The 18,899-nt window shown below is 45.1% G+C and overlaps 1 protein-coding gene across 1 annotated transcript in view; it reads right to left on the bottom strand.

The window, feature by feature from the left end:
* The window catches only part of mboat2a (membrane bound O-acyltransferase domain containing 2a), a 104,464-nt gene that overhangs the window by 27,167 nt on the left and 58,398 nt on the right, over window positions 1-18,899 (bottom strand). The window contains exon 3 of the mRNA XM_083632396.1: window positions 7,707-7,784. Coding sequence (XP_083488522.1) covers window positions 7,707-7,784 — 78 coding nt within the window. The remainder of the gene's footprint in view (window positions 1-7,706; window positions 7,785-18,899) is intronic.

The raw sequence follows: 18,899 nt of genomic DNA, 5'->3' as shown, positions 1-18,899 counted from the left end.
AATTCAGTCAGGACATGAGCTATGTGCTACAGCAGCTATATTAGCTTTCTGTACGGGCGGCACAGAGCAGCCAAATTCAGTCAGGACATGAGCTATGTGCTACAGCAGCTATATTAGCTTTCTTTACGGGCGGCACAGGGCAGCCAAATTCAGTCAGGACATGAGCTATGTGCTACAGCAGCTATATTAGCTTTCTTTACGGGTGGCACACAGCAGCCAAATTCAGTCAGGACATGAGCTATGTGCTACAGCAGCTATATTAGCTTTCTGTACGGGCGGCACAGGGCAGCCAAATTCAGTCAGGACATGAGCTATGTGCTACAGCAGCTATATTAGCTTTCTGTACGGGCGGCACAGGGCAGCCAAATTCAGTCAGGACATGTGCTATGTGCTACAGCAGCTATATTAGCTTTCTGTACGGGCGGCACAGAGCAGCCAAATTCAGTCAGGACATGAGCTATGTGCTACAGCAGCTATATTAGCTTTCTGTACGGGCGGCACAGAGCAGCCAAATTCAGTCAGGACATGAGCTATGTGCTACAGCAGCTATATTAGCTTTCTTTACGGGCGGCACAGGGCAGCCAAATTCAGTCAGGACATGAGCTATGTGCTACAGCAGCTATATTAGCTTTCTTTACGGGTGGCACACAGCAGCCAAATTCAGTCAGGACATGAGCTATGTGCTACAGCAGCTATATTAGCTTTCTGTACGGGCGGCACACAGCAGCCAAATTCAGTCAGGACATGAGCTATGTGCTACAGCAGCTATATTAGCTTTCTGTACGGGCGGCACAGAGCAGCCAAATTCAGTCAGGACATGTGCTATGTGCTACAGCAGCTATATTAGCTTTCTGTACGGGCGGCACACAGCAGCCAAATTCAGTCAGGACATGAGCTATGTGCTACAGCAGCTATATTAGCTTTCTGTACGGGCGGCACAGGGCAGCCATATTCAGTCAGGACATGTGCTATGTGCTACAGAGCAGCTATATTAGCTTTCTGTACGGGCGGCACAGGGCAGCCAAATTCAGTCAGGACATGAGCTATGTGCTACAGAGCAGCTATATTAGCTTTCTGTACGGGCGGCACAGAGCAGCCAAATTCAGTCAGGACATGAGCTATGTGCTACAGAGCAGCTATATTAGCTTTCTGTATGGGCGGCACACAGCAGCCAAATTCAGTCAGGATATTCAGTCAGGACATGAGCTATATAGCTGCTGTGCTACAGCAGCTATATTTGCAGTGGGCCCACTGGGGATCCGGTCAATTCATCCTGATGTGATTTGTGTTTTGTGATTTGTGATATGTACAGCTCAGAGGGGGGTCTTTCATTCCCACTCAGGGCCTCAGATGGAGCATGGGACTAAAGTAGGCTGGCTCCCCGCAGTGAGAGAGCGGCAGATGGGTCAGCGTGCAGACGAGGGGCCCCCAGGAGAGCCGCAGGTCAGTCACAGACACAGGAAGTGAGAATCAACAAGCCATAAATAAAGACATGTTTGTACACTCCAAGACCTTTCTGAGTTTGTGTACACGTATAGCAAATGCCTCAAAGCACACTTCATGCTCATACAAACACATACACAGATCCAGAGGATATTTCCATCTGTTCAGTCAGTGTGTAATTACGAGAGGCAGGAAGAAATTCACACACTCATCTCTGTCCCATCTGCCCACATAGACCAACTTGCCCATAACCACATGCTATGTACAAGTGTCATCACTGTGATGCTTTCACAAAACACACACCGAATCAAACTAAATGACATGCTCATGGTATCCATACAATTTATCCTCAAAGCCCTTTGAAGTAGAATAGGTTATGGAGTAAGATGTCGACTTGAACATTTTGTCCATGCCTGAAGGCTGTTGTGAGAGAGAACAGACCCAGTTATTATGATCTGGTTCTGGTTCTGCTTTAGTGCCCGGTATCAATAAAAGAGGGCAGTTTCATGTCAGCAAGCTTTACTTTCACTGCCTTCTTCATTAGTCACACCACATCCACAGGATTTCACAGTTTCCCTCATAACGACTCTCTCTCTTTCTTCTCTGCCTCTGTCTTTCTCTCACACATGCACACGCGCACGCATGCAGACACACACATGCGCGCGCGCACACCCACACGCACCCTCTAACAAACTTGCTGCCATTCAAAAGGAGAAGCGTGAAAATCACAGACATCTTTAAACTATCAATCACCATTGGAACAACAGTATAGTTCTAGAGAGAAGAAACATATTATCATTGTAATATATCTTTCCCTTGACCTCTCGGCTTGGTAATATACCTTATTTTAAAAGGTGCTACGTACATACATGTAGCATTTTAACATCAACTATTTCCAGTACCAGATTAATATTGACAATAATATAATTACCTGACAAATACCCAGCCTGCCCTCTACACTTCATTTTACTTGTACATCACAGATTTCACAGGAAATCTGTTGTATTGCGGCATAAATTATATTATATATATATATATATATATATATATATATATATATATATATAGCTTTTTAGCACAATCCAGGCTGCTGTTCTTTCAGCGTAGAGGTAACAGTTCTGAGTTTCTCACAACATCCTCTTTGAAACAGGAAGTAACAGGGTTTATGGTAAATGTGGTCTTAACTTTGAGAAATGCCACCTCCAGCAATAGCACTGGTAGTACCAATCATCTTGACATGCCCTCATTTCTTTACAGTAATTATTCCAATTTTAGTTTGACAATGATATATTGATGGATCCACACAAAGGTATATATTTTTAGAATGCAGCTTTATAATAGCACTATTTTGTTACAAAAATGACATCAAAAAGACACATAGTGTTGGAAAAATCCCTTGAAAAAAACTTTTTTAACCCCCAAATGCAGCCACACGCCACAGTGTTTGACTTTCATTGGCAGCACTGCATCATGGGAACTGTAGCAGACAAGGACATTCTAAAGCGACATTGTCAACCAGTAGGCGGCGCTGTGTTAGCACTTGAGGCGAGAGGGGAAGCACCTGTCTAGAACATTCCCTGTCTGTTCGACACATTCAACAGGTGAACCACCAAACTGAGCTGCGTCCAGGAGAGAGGAGGGGAGTGAGACACAGAGAGAGAGTGAGATAGAGAGAGAGAGAGAGTGCAGCTGCAAAAGAGTGAATTGAATGGCATGAAATATGATGCCCAACACTGAACAAAGAGTTTCTCCTCTGTCCACAGCCACACTAAGCACAGTTCACATTCATACCCATTCACACCATCCAGAAAAAGAGGCAAGCTTTAAGGAACTGTCACTTACACTAGACTCACTCACACTGTACACACAGCCCCAGCGTGATGTGTTCCAGTGGGACTCCAGCAGACGTCACAACATGTCCCCATAGAGAGCCAAAGTGAACGTCACTTCCTGCCTTTCTCTGTGTACCAGTGTCTGGGAAAAATATGAATGGTGGTGAACGGCAAGAGACAAAAAAAATGTGGTCCTGTTTGAATTGTGCCACGGGGTAGACGTGTCATGTTTGTCAATGTAAAATATAACTTTGCATTGCAAGTCAAGAAAGTCGCACTTTGTGGTAAAACTGTGGCACCATAAGTTATCAATCAGAAAGACGGCGCACAACCAGTCGCATAAGTGACGTCTCTCGCGCCAGTCCATGTTGTTGATGGCGTGATGTATATTGTGCGACACGAGGGATGTAGTCGATTGACAAAACTAAATAAATGCATAGTTATCTTTTAAATGGACAACATTTACATGTGTACGTCCCCGTGGCACAATTCAAACTCGCCATTCACCACCATTCATATTTTTTCAGATGCTGGTACACAGAGAAAGGCAGGAAGTGGCTCTCTATGTCCCACACACAGCACACTGGTCCTGGGTGTGATGTGCATGGTCAAAGTCATTACTGGAGGAGTGTCGAGTGGGAGCTGGCCCTTCCTAGCAAACTGTGCAACAGTTTACCCAGTTTTGTTCTGCTCCATTTCATCCGTACTGAGTGATATTCTCACTGGCAGTGGTCCTAGCCCTTGCTGCATTGTTTAATGTCTGCTATGAAAAGATAAAGAGGAAGGATGGCCGATAGAGAGCGATAGAGATGGAGAGAGATAGACAGAGATGGTAGTTTATAGTAAAGATGGACAGAATGGGACAAAGAAATGCAGAGAAGAATGAATGGACAGAGAGAGAGAGAGAGAGAGAGAGAGAGAGAGAGAGAGAGAGAGAAAGAGAGAGAGAGATAATGGCTTAGGGGCTACACTTTAGAGACAATATAACCAGTGGGGTTAAAGAAAAGGGAGATGAGAGGAGAATATTGCTTGGTAGGCTGTGTACAATGAGGTAGGGTGGGGTGGGGGTTTAGCTCAAGGCCTACTTGTAGGCCACATATAAAAGCATTGACTGTGCAGCAGACAGAAGGGTAACTCAAAGAGCCAAGGCCACAGGTTAGACTTGGGGATTACTCGCACACACATGCAAAGCACATGCAGAGTTTGTAGACACACCCCAAATTAAATCTCAACCCGTTGCTATGGTAATCACACATACATTACACATACGTTAATATGTTGAAACAAAAGTTATCTCTTAATTACAGAGAGGAATGGGCAAACGACATATGATCTAAACCTAAGTTTAGATCATATGTTCAGATGAAGCAGCGTTTTGCTCCTGAGCTCTATGTCACTTCCTTTCTAAGCAGAAACCAGAGGTCTTTATGTGCTCAGCTGAGAGTTGGTATCCTGCCTCTTGCCATTGAAGTAGGGCGGTTCACAGCTATACCAGAAGAGAACAGGAGATGCAATGTCTCTGATCTAAAGGATGTTGCAAATGAGTTTCATTTCAAGTTTTATTGTGCTCTATATTATGATGATTTGAGGATTTCCTTATTTGATGAAATGCAAAAGCAAAAACCTGAGCTCTTCTGGGCAGATGATGGCCAGAAGTTGGAGTGGTTGTTTAAGACTGAGGTATTTAAGACTGCTAACTTTATTTCTATGGCCTGGAATAGAAGGCAAGCACAGCTCTTTAAGTAGGTTCAGGCTGTGGTTTTCATGCTGTACAACTTCACTGTATGTATTTTGGGGTGTTTCTGTTGGTTTTATGTTTGATCATTGTTTGTTGAAATGATGAACAGTAACAGTGTCCTGTAAGCCCATATGGGCAGCATGACACTTCAATCAATCAAATCAATCATACATTTGTGATGCAAAAAGCTGTGGTAGTGGGTTCAACGCCCTCTGCAAACATGTGCGTGTCACTGTGCCCTGTCCCACTCCTCTCCCTCCCTCCTCCTGCCCCAAACACAGAGCAGCAAGCTGGAAGCTGAACTTTGGACCAGAGATTCCCAGAGGAGCAGCCACAGCTGGAGCATGTCACCACGCCCCATGTCTCAGTATCTGGCCTCAGAACAGCCAAAGCACACGGGCTAGATCAACCTGATCTCTGGTGTAGGTACAGTATGGACTCATCCAGGTTCAGTTCATTTCACTTGGGTGACAGCTGCACTTTTCTTCTTTTTCCTTTTTGGTCATTTTGCCTTTATTTGATAGGACAGTATGTGCTAGACACAGAGACAGGAAAGCAGGGAGTGAGAGAGGGGAGGACATGCAGCAAATGACCGCAGGTCGGATTCAAACCCGGGTCAGCTATGTGACGGACAAAGCCTTAAACCCGGGTCAGCTATGTGACGGACAAAGCCTTAAACCCGGGTCAGCTATGTGACGGATAAAGCCTTAATGGTACGCGTTCTACCAGGTGAGATGGTACGCGTTCTACCAGGTGAGATGGTACGCGTTCTACCAGGTGAGATGGTATGCATTCTACCAGGTGAGATGGTACGCGTTCTACCAGGTGAGATGGTATGCATTCTACCAGGTGAGATGGTATGCGTTCTACCAGGTGAGATGGTATGCATTCTACCAGGTGAGATGGTATGTGTTCTACCAGGTGAGATGGTATGCGTTCTACCAGGTGAGATGGTATGCGTTCTACCAGGTGAGATGGTATGCGTTCTACCAGGTGAGATGGTATGTGTTCTACCAGGTGAGATGGTATGCGTTCTACCAGGTGAGATGGTATGTGTTCTACCAGGTGAGATGGTATGCGTTCTACCAGGTGAGATGGTATGCGTTCTACCAGGTGAGATGGTATGTGTTCTACCAGGTGAGATGGTATGCGTTCTACCAGGTGAGATGGTATGCGTTCTACCAGGTGAGATGGTATGCGTTCTACCAGGTGAGATGGTATGCGTTCTACCAGGTGAGATGGTATGTGTTCTACCAGGTGAGATGGTATGTGTTCTACCAGGTGAGATGGTATGCATTCTACCAGGTGAGATAGTACGCGTTCTACCAGGTGAGATGGTATGCGTTCTACCAGGTGAGATGGTATGCGTTCTACCAGGTGAGATGGTATGCGTTCTACCAGGTGAGATGGTATGCGTTCTACCAGGTGAGATGGTATGCGTTCTACCAGGTGAGATGGTATGCGTTCTACCAGGTGAGATGGTATGCGTTCTACCAGGTGAGATGGTATGTGTTCTACCAGGTGAGATGGTATGCGTTCTACCAGGTGAGATGGTATGCGTTCTACTAGGTGAGATGGTATGCGTTCTACCAGGTGAGATGGTATGCGTTCTACCAGGTGAGATGGTATGCGTTCTACCAGGTGAGATGGTATGCGTTCTACCAGGTGAGATGGTATGCGTTCTACCAGGTGAGATGGTACGCGTTCTACCAGGTGAGATGGTATGTGTTCTACCAGGTGAGATGGTATGTGTTCTACCAGGTGAGATGGTATGCGTTCTACCAGGTGAGATGGTACGCGTTCTACCAGGTGAGATGGTATGTGTTCTACCAGGTGAGATGGTATGTGTTCTACCAGGTGAGATGGTATGCGTTCTACCAGGTGAGATGGTATGCGTTCTACCAGGTGAGGCACCGGGACGAGCCGCACTTTTCAATCTGAAAAAGCGCTAAGAGGGAAAGGACACGACTTATCTGTACCCACTTAGACAAGAGGCGGAACAGCAGGGCAGGCCAGCAGCTTACTAATGCTGAGCGTTTAAGTGCTGGGCAATATGTGATATGGCCCTGTGCCATCAGCTGTAAAGCTGTGTGCTGTATGCTCAAATGTCATGTTTTAGTATGGCTTAAAAAAAGCCACGTTATTATAGATCAGCATTCTGCCATCAGGACAGAGTCCATTCTGACAGCAGGTGCTATTGTGATGGATGTTTTGTTAGCATCTACTTAGGGTGTTTTACCCAAAGGGAAACTGCCACTGATTACACCTGCCCTCACAACCTTGAATCATGGCAAAAAAAAAAAAAAAAAAAAAAAACGGCAAAGACAACAGTGTGTGTGTGTGTGTGTGTGTGTGTGTGTGTGTGTCTGTCTGTCTGTCTGTCTGTCTGTCTGTCTGTCTGTCTGTCTGTCTGTCTATGATGGGTGTTGAGTCATGGGCACAGATGGAGGCCTGGGGGGCAAAATCATTGCCACCATGACCCAGCCTCATCTGCCGCACAAAACACAACAAACCACACAGGAGCAGCAATAACACCAAAGTGTCACAACAATCTGTAGCATTCTATATTATGTGTTGCTAAAGACTTTCAAATTGCTAGTTTCCTGTAATAAGTAGCAACAGACCCAAAATGGCACAGGGAAAAATTAACAAATGATGTTTGTGCATTTCATTTTTGTTTCACTTCCTCTTACTTGTGCATGTGCTCCAGGCCGACGAAGACCATGACGCTGTAGGACAGACCGCTCTGCACCAGGAAATGGAGGGCGTACCTGGGGAGGAACAGACACCACAAAGCATAAACAATAAGATACGTTACTGAAGGCTGTAGGGAAATAGGCTTTTCACTTCTCCAGAGTGGAGCTTCAACTGCAGATCAGCCCTCCTGGAGCCGGCAGGGATTCAGGCTTTTGCTCAAAGACACTGACGGTACTCGCCGACCTCTCGTTTAGGGACAGTCCCTCGAACCCCTAGGGGTGGGAATCACCAGAGTCCCACGATACAATATTATTGCGATTAAAAAAAAAAAAACGATATTTTGCTTTTTTCAACTGCAAATTACGTCCCCATAGGAAAAAACCTTGTCAACATCTGTTTTATCTAACGAGATCAAGTTTTCAGTCTGTTCATCTCACTTCATTTTGAGTGCAGCAAAATGTCAAGCAGACAGACTGACCAACACTGTCATAAATGTTGAATGATGCACTTGACAATTTCTATAATAAAATAAGGTACAGGACGGACAACCATCTTTGCCACAATGCACCAATGCATGCAAATACACATTATACATGTCCACACAGAGGCGGCGTGGAATTTGTCCTCCGCATTTTGACCACCCTGGTTCATCCTCCTCCACAGGCCTTGCATGTTTTTAGTGGGGGTCCATATTGCTGTTATAAGGAGGAAAGCCCAGGGGAGCAGGGGTAAAGAACATGCAGACTCCTCCACACAGAAAGGCCCTTTTCACCAGATAGCCCACCTGGGCACTAAGCACCGAAGGCATGGGGAGACAGTGCCGGTGCCAACAGAATTGTACCCAGGACCTTCTTGCTGTGAGTCAAGAGTACGAGGGAAGAACGCTAACACTGTGCCACCGTGCCCCACACAAAGAAATATTGCGATACTTGGCATTTGTGCGATATGATATATTTGCCACACTAAATATTGCGATGCTATGCTGTATCGAAACCCCCCCCTACTAACCCCTAGGCGGGCCTAGGCCACCCTGCAGCCAGTCTGCCACATTAGACTTGAACAGCTTCTTGATTTGATTATTCCATTCCAGACTGTTTGAGACATACACTCTGTTTACTTTCTCTTTCTAGATCAGTCTCCATTTGCTCTCTTATACCTTCCAGGCCTTCTTGCTCTGTCATCCATACTATCACCAAGAGGAGGAAAGAGCAGCATATTATGAAACCACAGTCACACCATCCATCACAGCCATGTGACCTTTAGAAGCAGTAATGTGTCATCTCCACTCGCAGGGCATAGCGTGACACCAGTGACCATCACCATCGCAACGCACCATTCATCGCTTCCTAAGCCTTCCAACCCCATGTTTCCTCATACCACATCCTGTCAGCAGGGTGTGTGTGTGTGTGTGTGTGTATGTGTGTGTGTGTGTGTGTGTGTGTGTACGGCGGCCCATGCACTCTGAAGCCATGTTGTGATCAAACACCGATCCTCAAGACTTGTAATCCCTCCCCTCCCCTGACACAGCACACGCAAACGGCGGCACCACACACACACACACACACACACAAGAAGCAGCTTCCAGACGGGCCTTTGAAGGATACTCTGTATGATGCTCCCAACATCAAGCCCTCCAGGAGAGGAGAGAAGCCACACTGTGTTAGACCCTCCAGGAGAGGAGAGAAGCCACACTGTGTTAGACCCTCCAGGAGAGGAGAGAAGCCACACTGTGTTAGACCCTCCAGGAGAGGAGAGAAGCCACACTGTGTTAGACCCTCCAGGAGAGGAGATATGCCACACTGTGTTAGACCCTCCAGGAGAGGAAAGAAGCCACACTGTGTTAGGCCCTCCAGGAGAGGAGATATGCCACACTGTGTTAGACCCTCCAGGAGAGGAAAGAAGCCACACTGTGTTAGACCCTCCAGGAGAGGAGATATGCCACACTGTGTTAGGCCCTCCAGGAGAGGAGATATGCCACACTGTGTTAGACCCTCCAGGAGAGGAGAGAAGCCACACTGTGTTAGACCCTCCAGGAGAGGAGATATGCCACACTGTGTTAGACCCTCCAGGAGAGGAGATATGCCACACTGTGTTAGACCCTCCAGGAGAGGAGATATGCCACACTGTGTTAGACCCTCCAGGAGAGGAGATATGCCACACTGTGTTAGACCCTCCAGGAGAGGAGAGAAGCCACACTGTGTTAGACCCTGCAGGAGAGGAGAGAAGCCACACTGTGTTAGACCCTCCAGGAGAGGAGAGAAGCCACACTGTGTTAGACCCTCCAGGAGAGGAGAGAAGCCACACTGTGTTAGGCCCTGCAGGAGAGGAGAGAAGCCACACTGTGTTAGGCCCTCCAGGAGAGGAGAGAAGCCACACTGTGTTAGGCCCTCCAGGAGAGGAGAGAAGCCACACTGTGTTAGGCCCTCCAGGAGAGGAGAGGAGAGAAGCCACACTGTGTTAGGCCCTCCAGGAGAGGAGAGGAGAGAAGCCACACTGTGTTAGGCCCTCCAGGAGAGGAGATATGCCACACTGTGTTAGGCCCTCCAGGAGAGGAGAGAAGCCACACTGTGTAATGCCTGGTTCAGACTACACGAATTCAGCCCGATAATAGACCGATTTGGTCGTGCGCGACAGATTTTCAGCGTCGGGCCCGAATATGACCGTCGGGGACGACGATCGGCCGTCTTCACCTCTTGTAGTGTGACATAATCAAAGACCAGCGTCGGGACCAGTCGGGACGTCTAGGACGCCTCACGACGCCCTGACGAAAAGACTGGCATGTCAGTCTTTTGGACATGGTTTCGCCTAGTGTGACACCCCGGAAGACAGGTATCAGGTCCTGGGGAGACCGCTCCCCGCTCGATACAGATTTCACCCGCTCGCACTCACCGCTCCGCTCCGCTCAAAAGAATAAAAGAGATAAAAAGGCCAGGGTGTTTTAATTTGCGTTTAAACGCCTGGGCAATGGGCATTGCTCACTACAAATAACATGAGCTCAGCAGAGTCAGCTGCATGTTCGTTTCTCTTCCTTCTCATCTCGCAGCAGCTGGCAAGAAAATAGTGGGCGTGCACGAAGTAAGCCAAGTCTTATTGGAGGCTGGAGCGGACATCACAGTGCATCACAGTAGAGCCTGTCACTCATTCAAATAACGTTAATTCTGCAAGGGATATATATAGCACCTGGATTACATACATGTTTCACATAGGGTTGTGTTTGGATTTCAATGTTTTATTTTGCCCAATATTGAAATGTTTTACAATTGCATGTTGTGCTAACATAAACATTATTTCTATCTACCACTTTAGCCTATTTATGCTGATTTGGTTGCTATTTCTTGTCAATGTAGTGGCCTCAATGCATGCTGGGAGATTTCGTTCACAGGTCCGCCTCCCCGACGACCTGTGAACTCGCTGACGACAGCAGACGACGTGATGACGGGGGCATACGATGCTCTGTCGGTGTTAAGCGAGAATACACTTGTAGTGTGGCCAGTCTCCCGACCAAGACATGCCACGAATTTATGGCAGTATGATGGTCTCGTCTGACATGGTGACATCGTGAACGACCAAAAATATCGTGTAGTCTGATCCTGGCATTAGACCCTCCAGGAGAGGAGAGAAGCCACACTGTGTTAGACCCATCGACATAATAAAAGATGGACTGAGCGTGGCTATCTCCGCCCAGCAGGGTCGAGTGAAGCCGAAATCCTGCCAGATCAGTGAACCAGATTCTGCGCAGTAGCTCCGTTGAGTTAGAACCTCTGATTGAGGTCCCCGCCCCTCTGAACTTTCTTATGTAGAGCTGCTGTTTCTAGATTTGCGCACAGTGCGTTGTATTTATATACAGTCTAGCTCTGTAAATATGGCACTTTAAGTTGTAATATTTTTTGTCTCGCCAAAGGTAACCAGGAAGATTCCCACTATGAGATCAGTTTATCAAAATTACGCCTGTACGAAAATCTGATTTTCGTTGTCGGAGATTGAGCTGTATCAGCCAGACAAGTCAGACCTCCGGGCTGCTCTCAGCCTCTCACTGAGCTATAAGGGGGAAATTATCGGATGAACTGATGTTTGCAGCTCTGTGTTGATTAGCCTATTGTTTCCGTGGCATTTTGATTAACTTTATGATTTAATTCCTTTTGGAGCAAATGTTGGTTTAACAAATCTAACCGTGAGGCTACATTGTTGTACTGGTACAGTGTGGGTAGGGCAGCCAAACCTAACGTTAGTCCAGTGCGTGAGCCAGGCTGCCTGGTCTCTTCTCTGACTCTGTATATCCCACTGAGCTATATCTTATTTATGCCAATGGTATATCGTTACTAAGAGAAGAGCTTGTGAAGAACGAACATCCCCACAGTCAAAGCAATTCCCTGAGATATCCATATAAAAACGTGTATTGCTTTAATACAAAAAATAAAACCTCCAGTATCTGTTTGTCTAAGCTAACGCTAACCCGTTAGCGATTAGCTAATGGCTGGTGGTTGTGTATGCCCCATCTTATACCCGGGAGTAGGGATGTCAATTTTCGGTTAATTTCACTTTCGATTAACCGACGCTAATAATCGATTAACCTATCGGTTAATTCATAATTTTTTAATATAAAAAAAAAAAAAAAAAAAAAAATTTTTTTTTTTTTTTTTTTGTCTATTTACTCAATGAACTCATGCCCAAACAAGGCGTGTCTATTTAGATGCTGAAATGTTAATGCTTTTTGTGTTAGAATTTCTAACACAAAAAGCATTAACAAGCATTAACAAAAAGCATCAACATTTCAACACAAATTCTTTTTGTGTTAGAATTTCTAACACAAAAAGCATTAACATTTCAGCATCTAAATAGACACGCCTTGTTTGGGCATGAGCTCATTGAGTAAATAGACCCAAAAAAAAAAAAAAAAAAAAAAAAAATTTTTTTTTTTTTTTTTTTTTTTTTTTTAATATTAACTGATAGACCGACAGCAATAACCGAACAACGACGTTAGCGACGGTTAATCGATTAACGGTTAACCGTTGACATCCCTACCCGGGAGTTAACGTTATAAAACACATTTCCTGTCATTTGACAACCTGGTCAGTTCTGAAAATATGTCTATTATTGTGTTAGTCCAGCTATCGTTATCGGTTGTTAAGTTATAGTAATATTAAGCCGACAAATAATGCAAAAACAGCCGGCTAACTCAAGCGGCTAATGCTAGCTAACGTAGCTGGAGTAACTAATAAAACACATATTTACTGAACTTACTTCAGTCCCCAAACAACATTACTTCCTCGCGCACCTTTCTCAAAACAATGTCCTTTTTATTGTGGTCCATTGATATGTCTGGTAGATAACAGATCAAGCAGTACTGTGTCCTGTCTATGTAAAACTAACGCTAGCTCTATAATATGAAGAGCCTGTCCAGCCAATGACGGCTTGAGACTGGCTGCCACAGCTGTCAATCATCCCTTATTATGTCAAATAACTACTTAAAAACAAACTGATAATTTTTTGGAAAAAAATTATCTGACGTGTACTGTGATTATTTCGGTTGTCCATTTCCCCATCCACTAACATGGGGAGGCGGGCCTTGTGACCTATACTGGCACCTGCCGCCAGAGCGGCGATCTAACCATGGATGTACTGTATAGACCAAATCACCGTGACGTCACCATGTAAACAAATTTACTTCCGGGTACCACTTGGGGAAGGCGGCAGGTTTAAATGTGCGTGTTGTCAAATAAATGCTGTCAAACCCTCTCGTTGTTTTCAGCCGACTACTTTCAATTTAAATGGTTAAACGGTTGGTAAACATGCTTGTCCGACGTATCTAGCCTTTCTTCTGTGTTTGTTTTATGTAGTGTTAGCTAGCTAATATCGTTTGTTTGTCTGTCAAACTCGCTGTTTTTTTGCAGTCGTTAACGTTACAGAGTAACCTCGCGTCACCAGGCTCTTCTCGGCGAGAAAGAGCCTGGTACAGACAGAGATACTGACACCACGTCAATTTAATTTAGCTTCAAGTCTACTCTAGTCTGGTCCAACAGGTAAATTAGCTAGTCTGGTCTCCACTAACGTTAGTGAAAGTGTTGTTATGATATTAAACAACAACACAACACGGACGAACCATTTTTGTCTTCTTTGTCTGTTTTTGTCTTCAAAACGTCAGTTTGTGCCGTTCACCGCCATTATAATGTGTGGACCCAGGGGTACCCGGAAGTAAATGTAAACATCCCGCTGATTTGGTCTATAGAGGGTATGCACACCCACTGAAACACGCCCCCTCAATCAGGAACGAGTGTCAAAATGAGTGTCAAATTCCTCCCTGAGCAGCAGGTGTCACTTATTTAGGCTGATTACTGCATTCAAGCTCAGTCTTGCTGTGACTCAGTGGGCGTGACCCCACAGTGACTTCTGCCTCTGTGACATCACATCCATACCCTCTATTAAAAGAACTGGATAGGGGGGAGCCACGCCCACCCATGCATTCGGACGGAGGCTGCTCACTGGCGCATGAAGTCATCATGGGTTTTTTTTTTCCTGGTTTTACTTCCTGACCATGCGGCCTCAGGCGAAGTGCGCATGTGTGCCATGACGTGTTCCATGACGTCTCCCACCCCTCCCACCCATGGATGTATTAAAAGAAGAAAATACACCCGTATACAGCTCTTAGTGGCTTCTGAAGAAAAAATGCCCCATAAAAATTTATTTTATCATTAACACATTCACTGCCAGCCGTTTTTTTTTTTACTGTAGGTAGCTTCTGCCAGAGGGTTTTTTTGAGGATTCTGGCTCATTTTACAAGAGCCGAGGATTATTTTCTGCTTGGACTTTGTGAACACAAAGTTCACAAAAGTACTAATAGAATGTGTGCTTTCTCTGTCTAAAAGAGTTAGTTTGTAGAGTTAGTAGTTATGTAGATATTAGCCGTTGAGTACAGCATGGTTTCAGCGTCTGAGACTGAAAGCTGAGATAATCGCAGTTTTGTGAAATTCAATCAAACAGGCAGAACAGTCACTTTAACCATTTATTTTTGGCATCAGTGAGAGATCAGACATCTAAACAATATAGTTCTGAACGCCCTCTCCTTCAAACTCCTCCCTCTGTGGGCGTGTCTGGTGGCTTTCAGCAGCGTTTGTCACAAGCGAGTTTCTACTGCCTGTCTGAGCAGTGAGCAGCCTCCCTCCCTGGGAGTGTGGATGGGGCTCACTCGTTTCTTGGGTTTGAGAGCTTTGATGAAGCTTTGTGCGATTCTAGGCTTTATGCTGCGTGTTTCAAAGTGTGTTTTCCACCCAGTCTATTTTTGGAAATCCCCACCGTTGTGCGCCCGTGTGCACCAGCGTGAAAGCGTTTTCGCCTACAGTATGAGAATGAGGCTCGTTCGTTTCTGGGTTTTCGGTTGAGAAACCCCAAGAAACGGGGTTTCTTTTGCGATTCTGGTCTTATTTATGCTGCGTGTTTCAAAGTGTGTTGCACCCATAATCTATTATGCAAATTTGCAATCCCCCACCGCCAGCAATCAGCGCGAAAGCGAAAGCGTTTTCGCCAATCCATTTTACAGTATGAGAATGGTTTCATCGCGCGTTCCCCTGCAGTTTTGGCTCGACTTTTTCTAGTCTGGAGAGCACTGTCGCCACTTAGTGGTTCGGTGGAATGGGTTGTACATGTTCGGTGGCTCCAATATTTTTATAGGAGACGTGGGGGGCGTTGATCCACGTCCCACCGTCAAAATTTTTTTTTTTTTTTTTTTGACGACTCAACTCGTCATTGGCAGTCAACCGTTGGATTTTTTTTGACGACTCAACTCGTCATTGGCAGTGAACGTGTTAAAAGTCGTTTTATACTTTGAGTGACACCCGGAACAAATTCCCCTGGGTTTAACAGCTGCCGGGGTCGCCATGCAAGTGGATGGGAATTTTCCTTTCTGGGCTGCATGGCATCATGTGACTTGCAATACAGAGCTTCGCCACCATGTTCAAATGGCTTCACAGCCCAGCACTATTCCTGGGGGCTTGGATCTAACATGCAGCGGCTTCACTGAACGGGACCAAATCCTCAGTCCATCTATAACATATGTCGATGGTTAGACCCTCCAGGAGAGGAGACACACCACACTGTGTTAGGGCCCTGAAACAAGGGTGAACGATGGGCGATTGGGCGCCGAGTTTCATTATTATAATTAATCAAAGTCTGACAAATTAAAATTATGCTGGTCTCCATTCACAAACCAAAACATTGTGATGTAGCCTACTGCAGCAGCTATCAACAGCTGCTCGTTAAGACATCAAAGGACAGTCGACAGCTCACCCAAATATGCAGACACTGCAGAAACTAGTAATCATTTAAAGTGTTCTCCAAGACAAGGTAGGCTACCGAAAAATCTTCATATTCCACTTGCATTATTATGAGAGGACGTAGACTACTGCGTGCGGATGCATGAATATATTCTGGGGAGTTGAAGATAATTTTGCAGCTGTGCATAAAGCAGGCTGCAGATGGATTTCTCTGTGCGCACCTATTGCGAGAGAGATTATTATTATAACCGAGGAGTCTATTAACGCACAACAGGCGAGACAGACTGCAGATACTGTATGCTTTGGTTATCTTACTTCTGATAGTAGGCTGTTCCGTGTCGCGGCTCATACCTTTCAGGTGGAGGCGGAGTGGAGGGTGATACGGCGCTATGACTACCTCCACTGGCGGAACGAAAGGCGTAACACAATTATTCACCACCCCGCTTTCACCACTTTCACATCGGAGGCGCGGATCACATATTCCGTAACATTTAGCGCTTTCAAGGCCGGTGTGAAAGTGGCTTGTGTTAGGCCACTTTGTGTTAGGCCACTTTGTGTTAGGCCACTTTGTGTTAGGCCACTTTGTGTTAGGCCACTTTGTGTTAGGCCACTTTGTGTTAGGCCACTTTGTGTTAGGCCCTCCAGGAAAGGAGAGATGTCATCAGAGAGGACAAGGGCAGCAGGGGTTGGTGGGAACAATGGGATAATGTGTGAACTGACTGAACTGATGAAAGGGTTAATAATACAGTAATGTCTGAGGGAGATAGAGAGATTGGTCAAAAGAAAATACAGAAGAGACAACAAGGATCTCATATTCTTATGGGATATTGTACCTTCTGACCTATTCGCTTTGCAAGTGATAATCAAAATATCACAATCTGCTCACATGCCTGGAAAAGCCGAGACGAACAGAGTCAGTCTCCACTGACTGAGGAAGTATTTCAACTGTTTGACAACATCCAACTGTTTTCTCCAGTGACACAAAGAAACAATCTTGTATGCATGACATGAGGGGGGATAGATCCTAAAATAAACCTGCATTCTGCAGCATCTGCTAAGCAGCTCCCCCAGGGCTGTAGCCAGGTGCCCTCCAAGAGAGAAGAACAGTGTGTGTGTGTGTGTGTGTGTGTATGTATGTATGTGTGTATGTATGTATGTAATGTGTGTGTGTGTGTGTGTGTGTGTGTGTGTGTGTGTGTGTGTGTGTGTGTGTGTGTGTGTGTGTGTGTGTGCGCGTGCGTGTGTGCGTGCGTCTGTGTGTAAATGTGAAAGTGTGTGCATACATGTGCTCATGCATTACCTACATGTGTGCATGACACTGGATTACTGTGACTTAACTTACAATTATTACTATTACTATTATTACTATTGTTTTAATCTAAATACAACCTCATTATATGGCATGTCTTACAACTGAGCAGTGTAAATCATTATATGGCATGTCTTACAACTGAGCAGTGTAAATCATTATGGCATGTCTTACAACTGAGCAGTGTGAATTAGGGATGTTCATTGATAATCGATAATTGATCGTTGAGGAATGAATTCGATCACGTGGAATTTTTATCGATTATTGTTTTGTTTTTTTGTTTTGTTTTTGCGGACTAGGTTTGGGTGGAATTCGTTCCTCCTCGCCCCACTCCATTGCACAGCCGACTAACATGAGGTGGAGCTTCATATAGTCTCTAGTTTTCTGGCTGGGCGGGGGCCTTTGTGAGGCCGTTATAACTATGACACTTCGTACACTTCTCCCCTAATTTCCAACAAAGTGTGAGTAACGGTACACATGTTTAAGTGAATTCAAGTCGTTTTATTTGTTTATAACGTTATGAACTATGAAGTAGCAGCAGTCAGCATGGACTCAGCTAGCCTTTAGCTGCCGACGCCCGCCTGAATCAATTCACACACATCTCGTGGCAAATAACGCTAATAATATCCACGCGTCGGACTCTGAGAGCAGCTGGATGGAACTCGACCATCAGGACAGATGAGGTTTTTGTCACGAGTTTATGAGCCTGGAAGCCGCGGCCGGTGAGCTGAGTCCTACTTTCAAAATGTGAGTACAGTAGCCTAGCTAGCTAGGTTACATCATGTAACCTGACATGTACTGTAACATGTTTGTTTACCTGGCCACAGCGCTAGTGTCTGATATTCTTACAACACAGCGGCATCGACATAATAGCTGGCCAAGAACGCACAACCTTATTACCAGACCAGAGTAAAAATATATATATATATATATTATTATTGTTATTGTTATTACGCTATCGATAATTGATCGTTAATTATCCCAAATTTCGATTATGGAAATTGATTCAAAATGCCCATCCCTAGGGTAAATCATTATATGGCATGTCTTACAGCTGAGCAGTGTCAATCTCTATTTATCTGATAAGAACCCTAACCCTAACCCTTTTTACTCTTGTAATTGCTGTACATTTTAGATAGTGAAACATGTCTAAAAGATTGAGCCAAGGACCATAAATACCACATGGTGGCTTTGTAGAATGTCCAAATATTTATAAGCTGTATTAATTCCTGTAGCAAATAAAACTCATTGGCAGCCTTTTGCTGACAGAAAGTTTGCATATTGATTCTTTAGTCCAATTAAACAAAGAGCCTATAATGCCTTGGTCAAATGGAGGGGATATGCTGGTTCTCGTGAGGAGTATTGATTTGCCTTTGACTGATTAGCACTATTAAATTGGCCAGTCCCCCTTAAAAGTGCTGAAATTCCAGAGAATTCTTATTTCCTTTAATTCTACGAAAACACAGAGGGAGTGCTGAGTTTACATAAGAGGACCACAAAGAACTGAAGTGAAACACTCACTCTACAGCATATAAGCACCATAAGATAGAATCACTTTTGGATGAGGGATTTTTAAATAAACAGAAACCAATGCTGATCCTTTCTCGAGAAGT

The sequence above is a fragment of the Poromitra crassiceps genome (assembly GCF_964638095.1).
Source record: "Poromitra crassiceps genome assembly, chromosome: 3".
Lineage (NCBI taxonomy): Eukaryota > Metazoa > Chordata > Actinopteri > Beryciformes > Melamphaidae > Poromitra > Poromitra crassiceps.
This window is presented reverse-complemented; position numbering and strand designations above follow the sequence as displayed.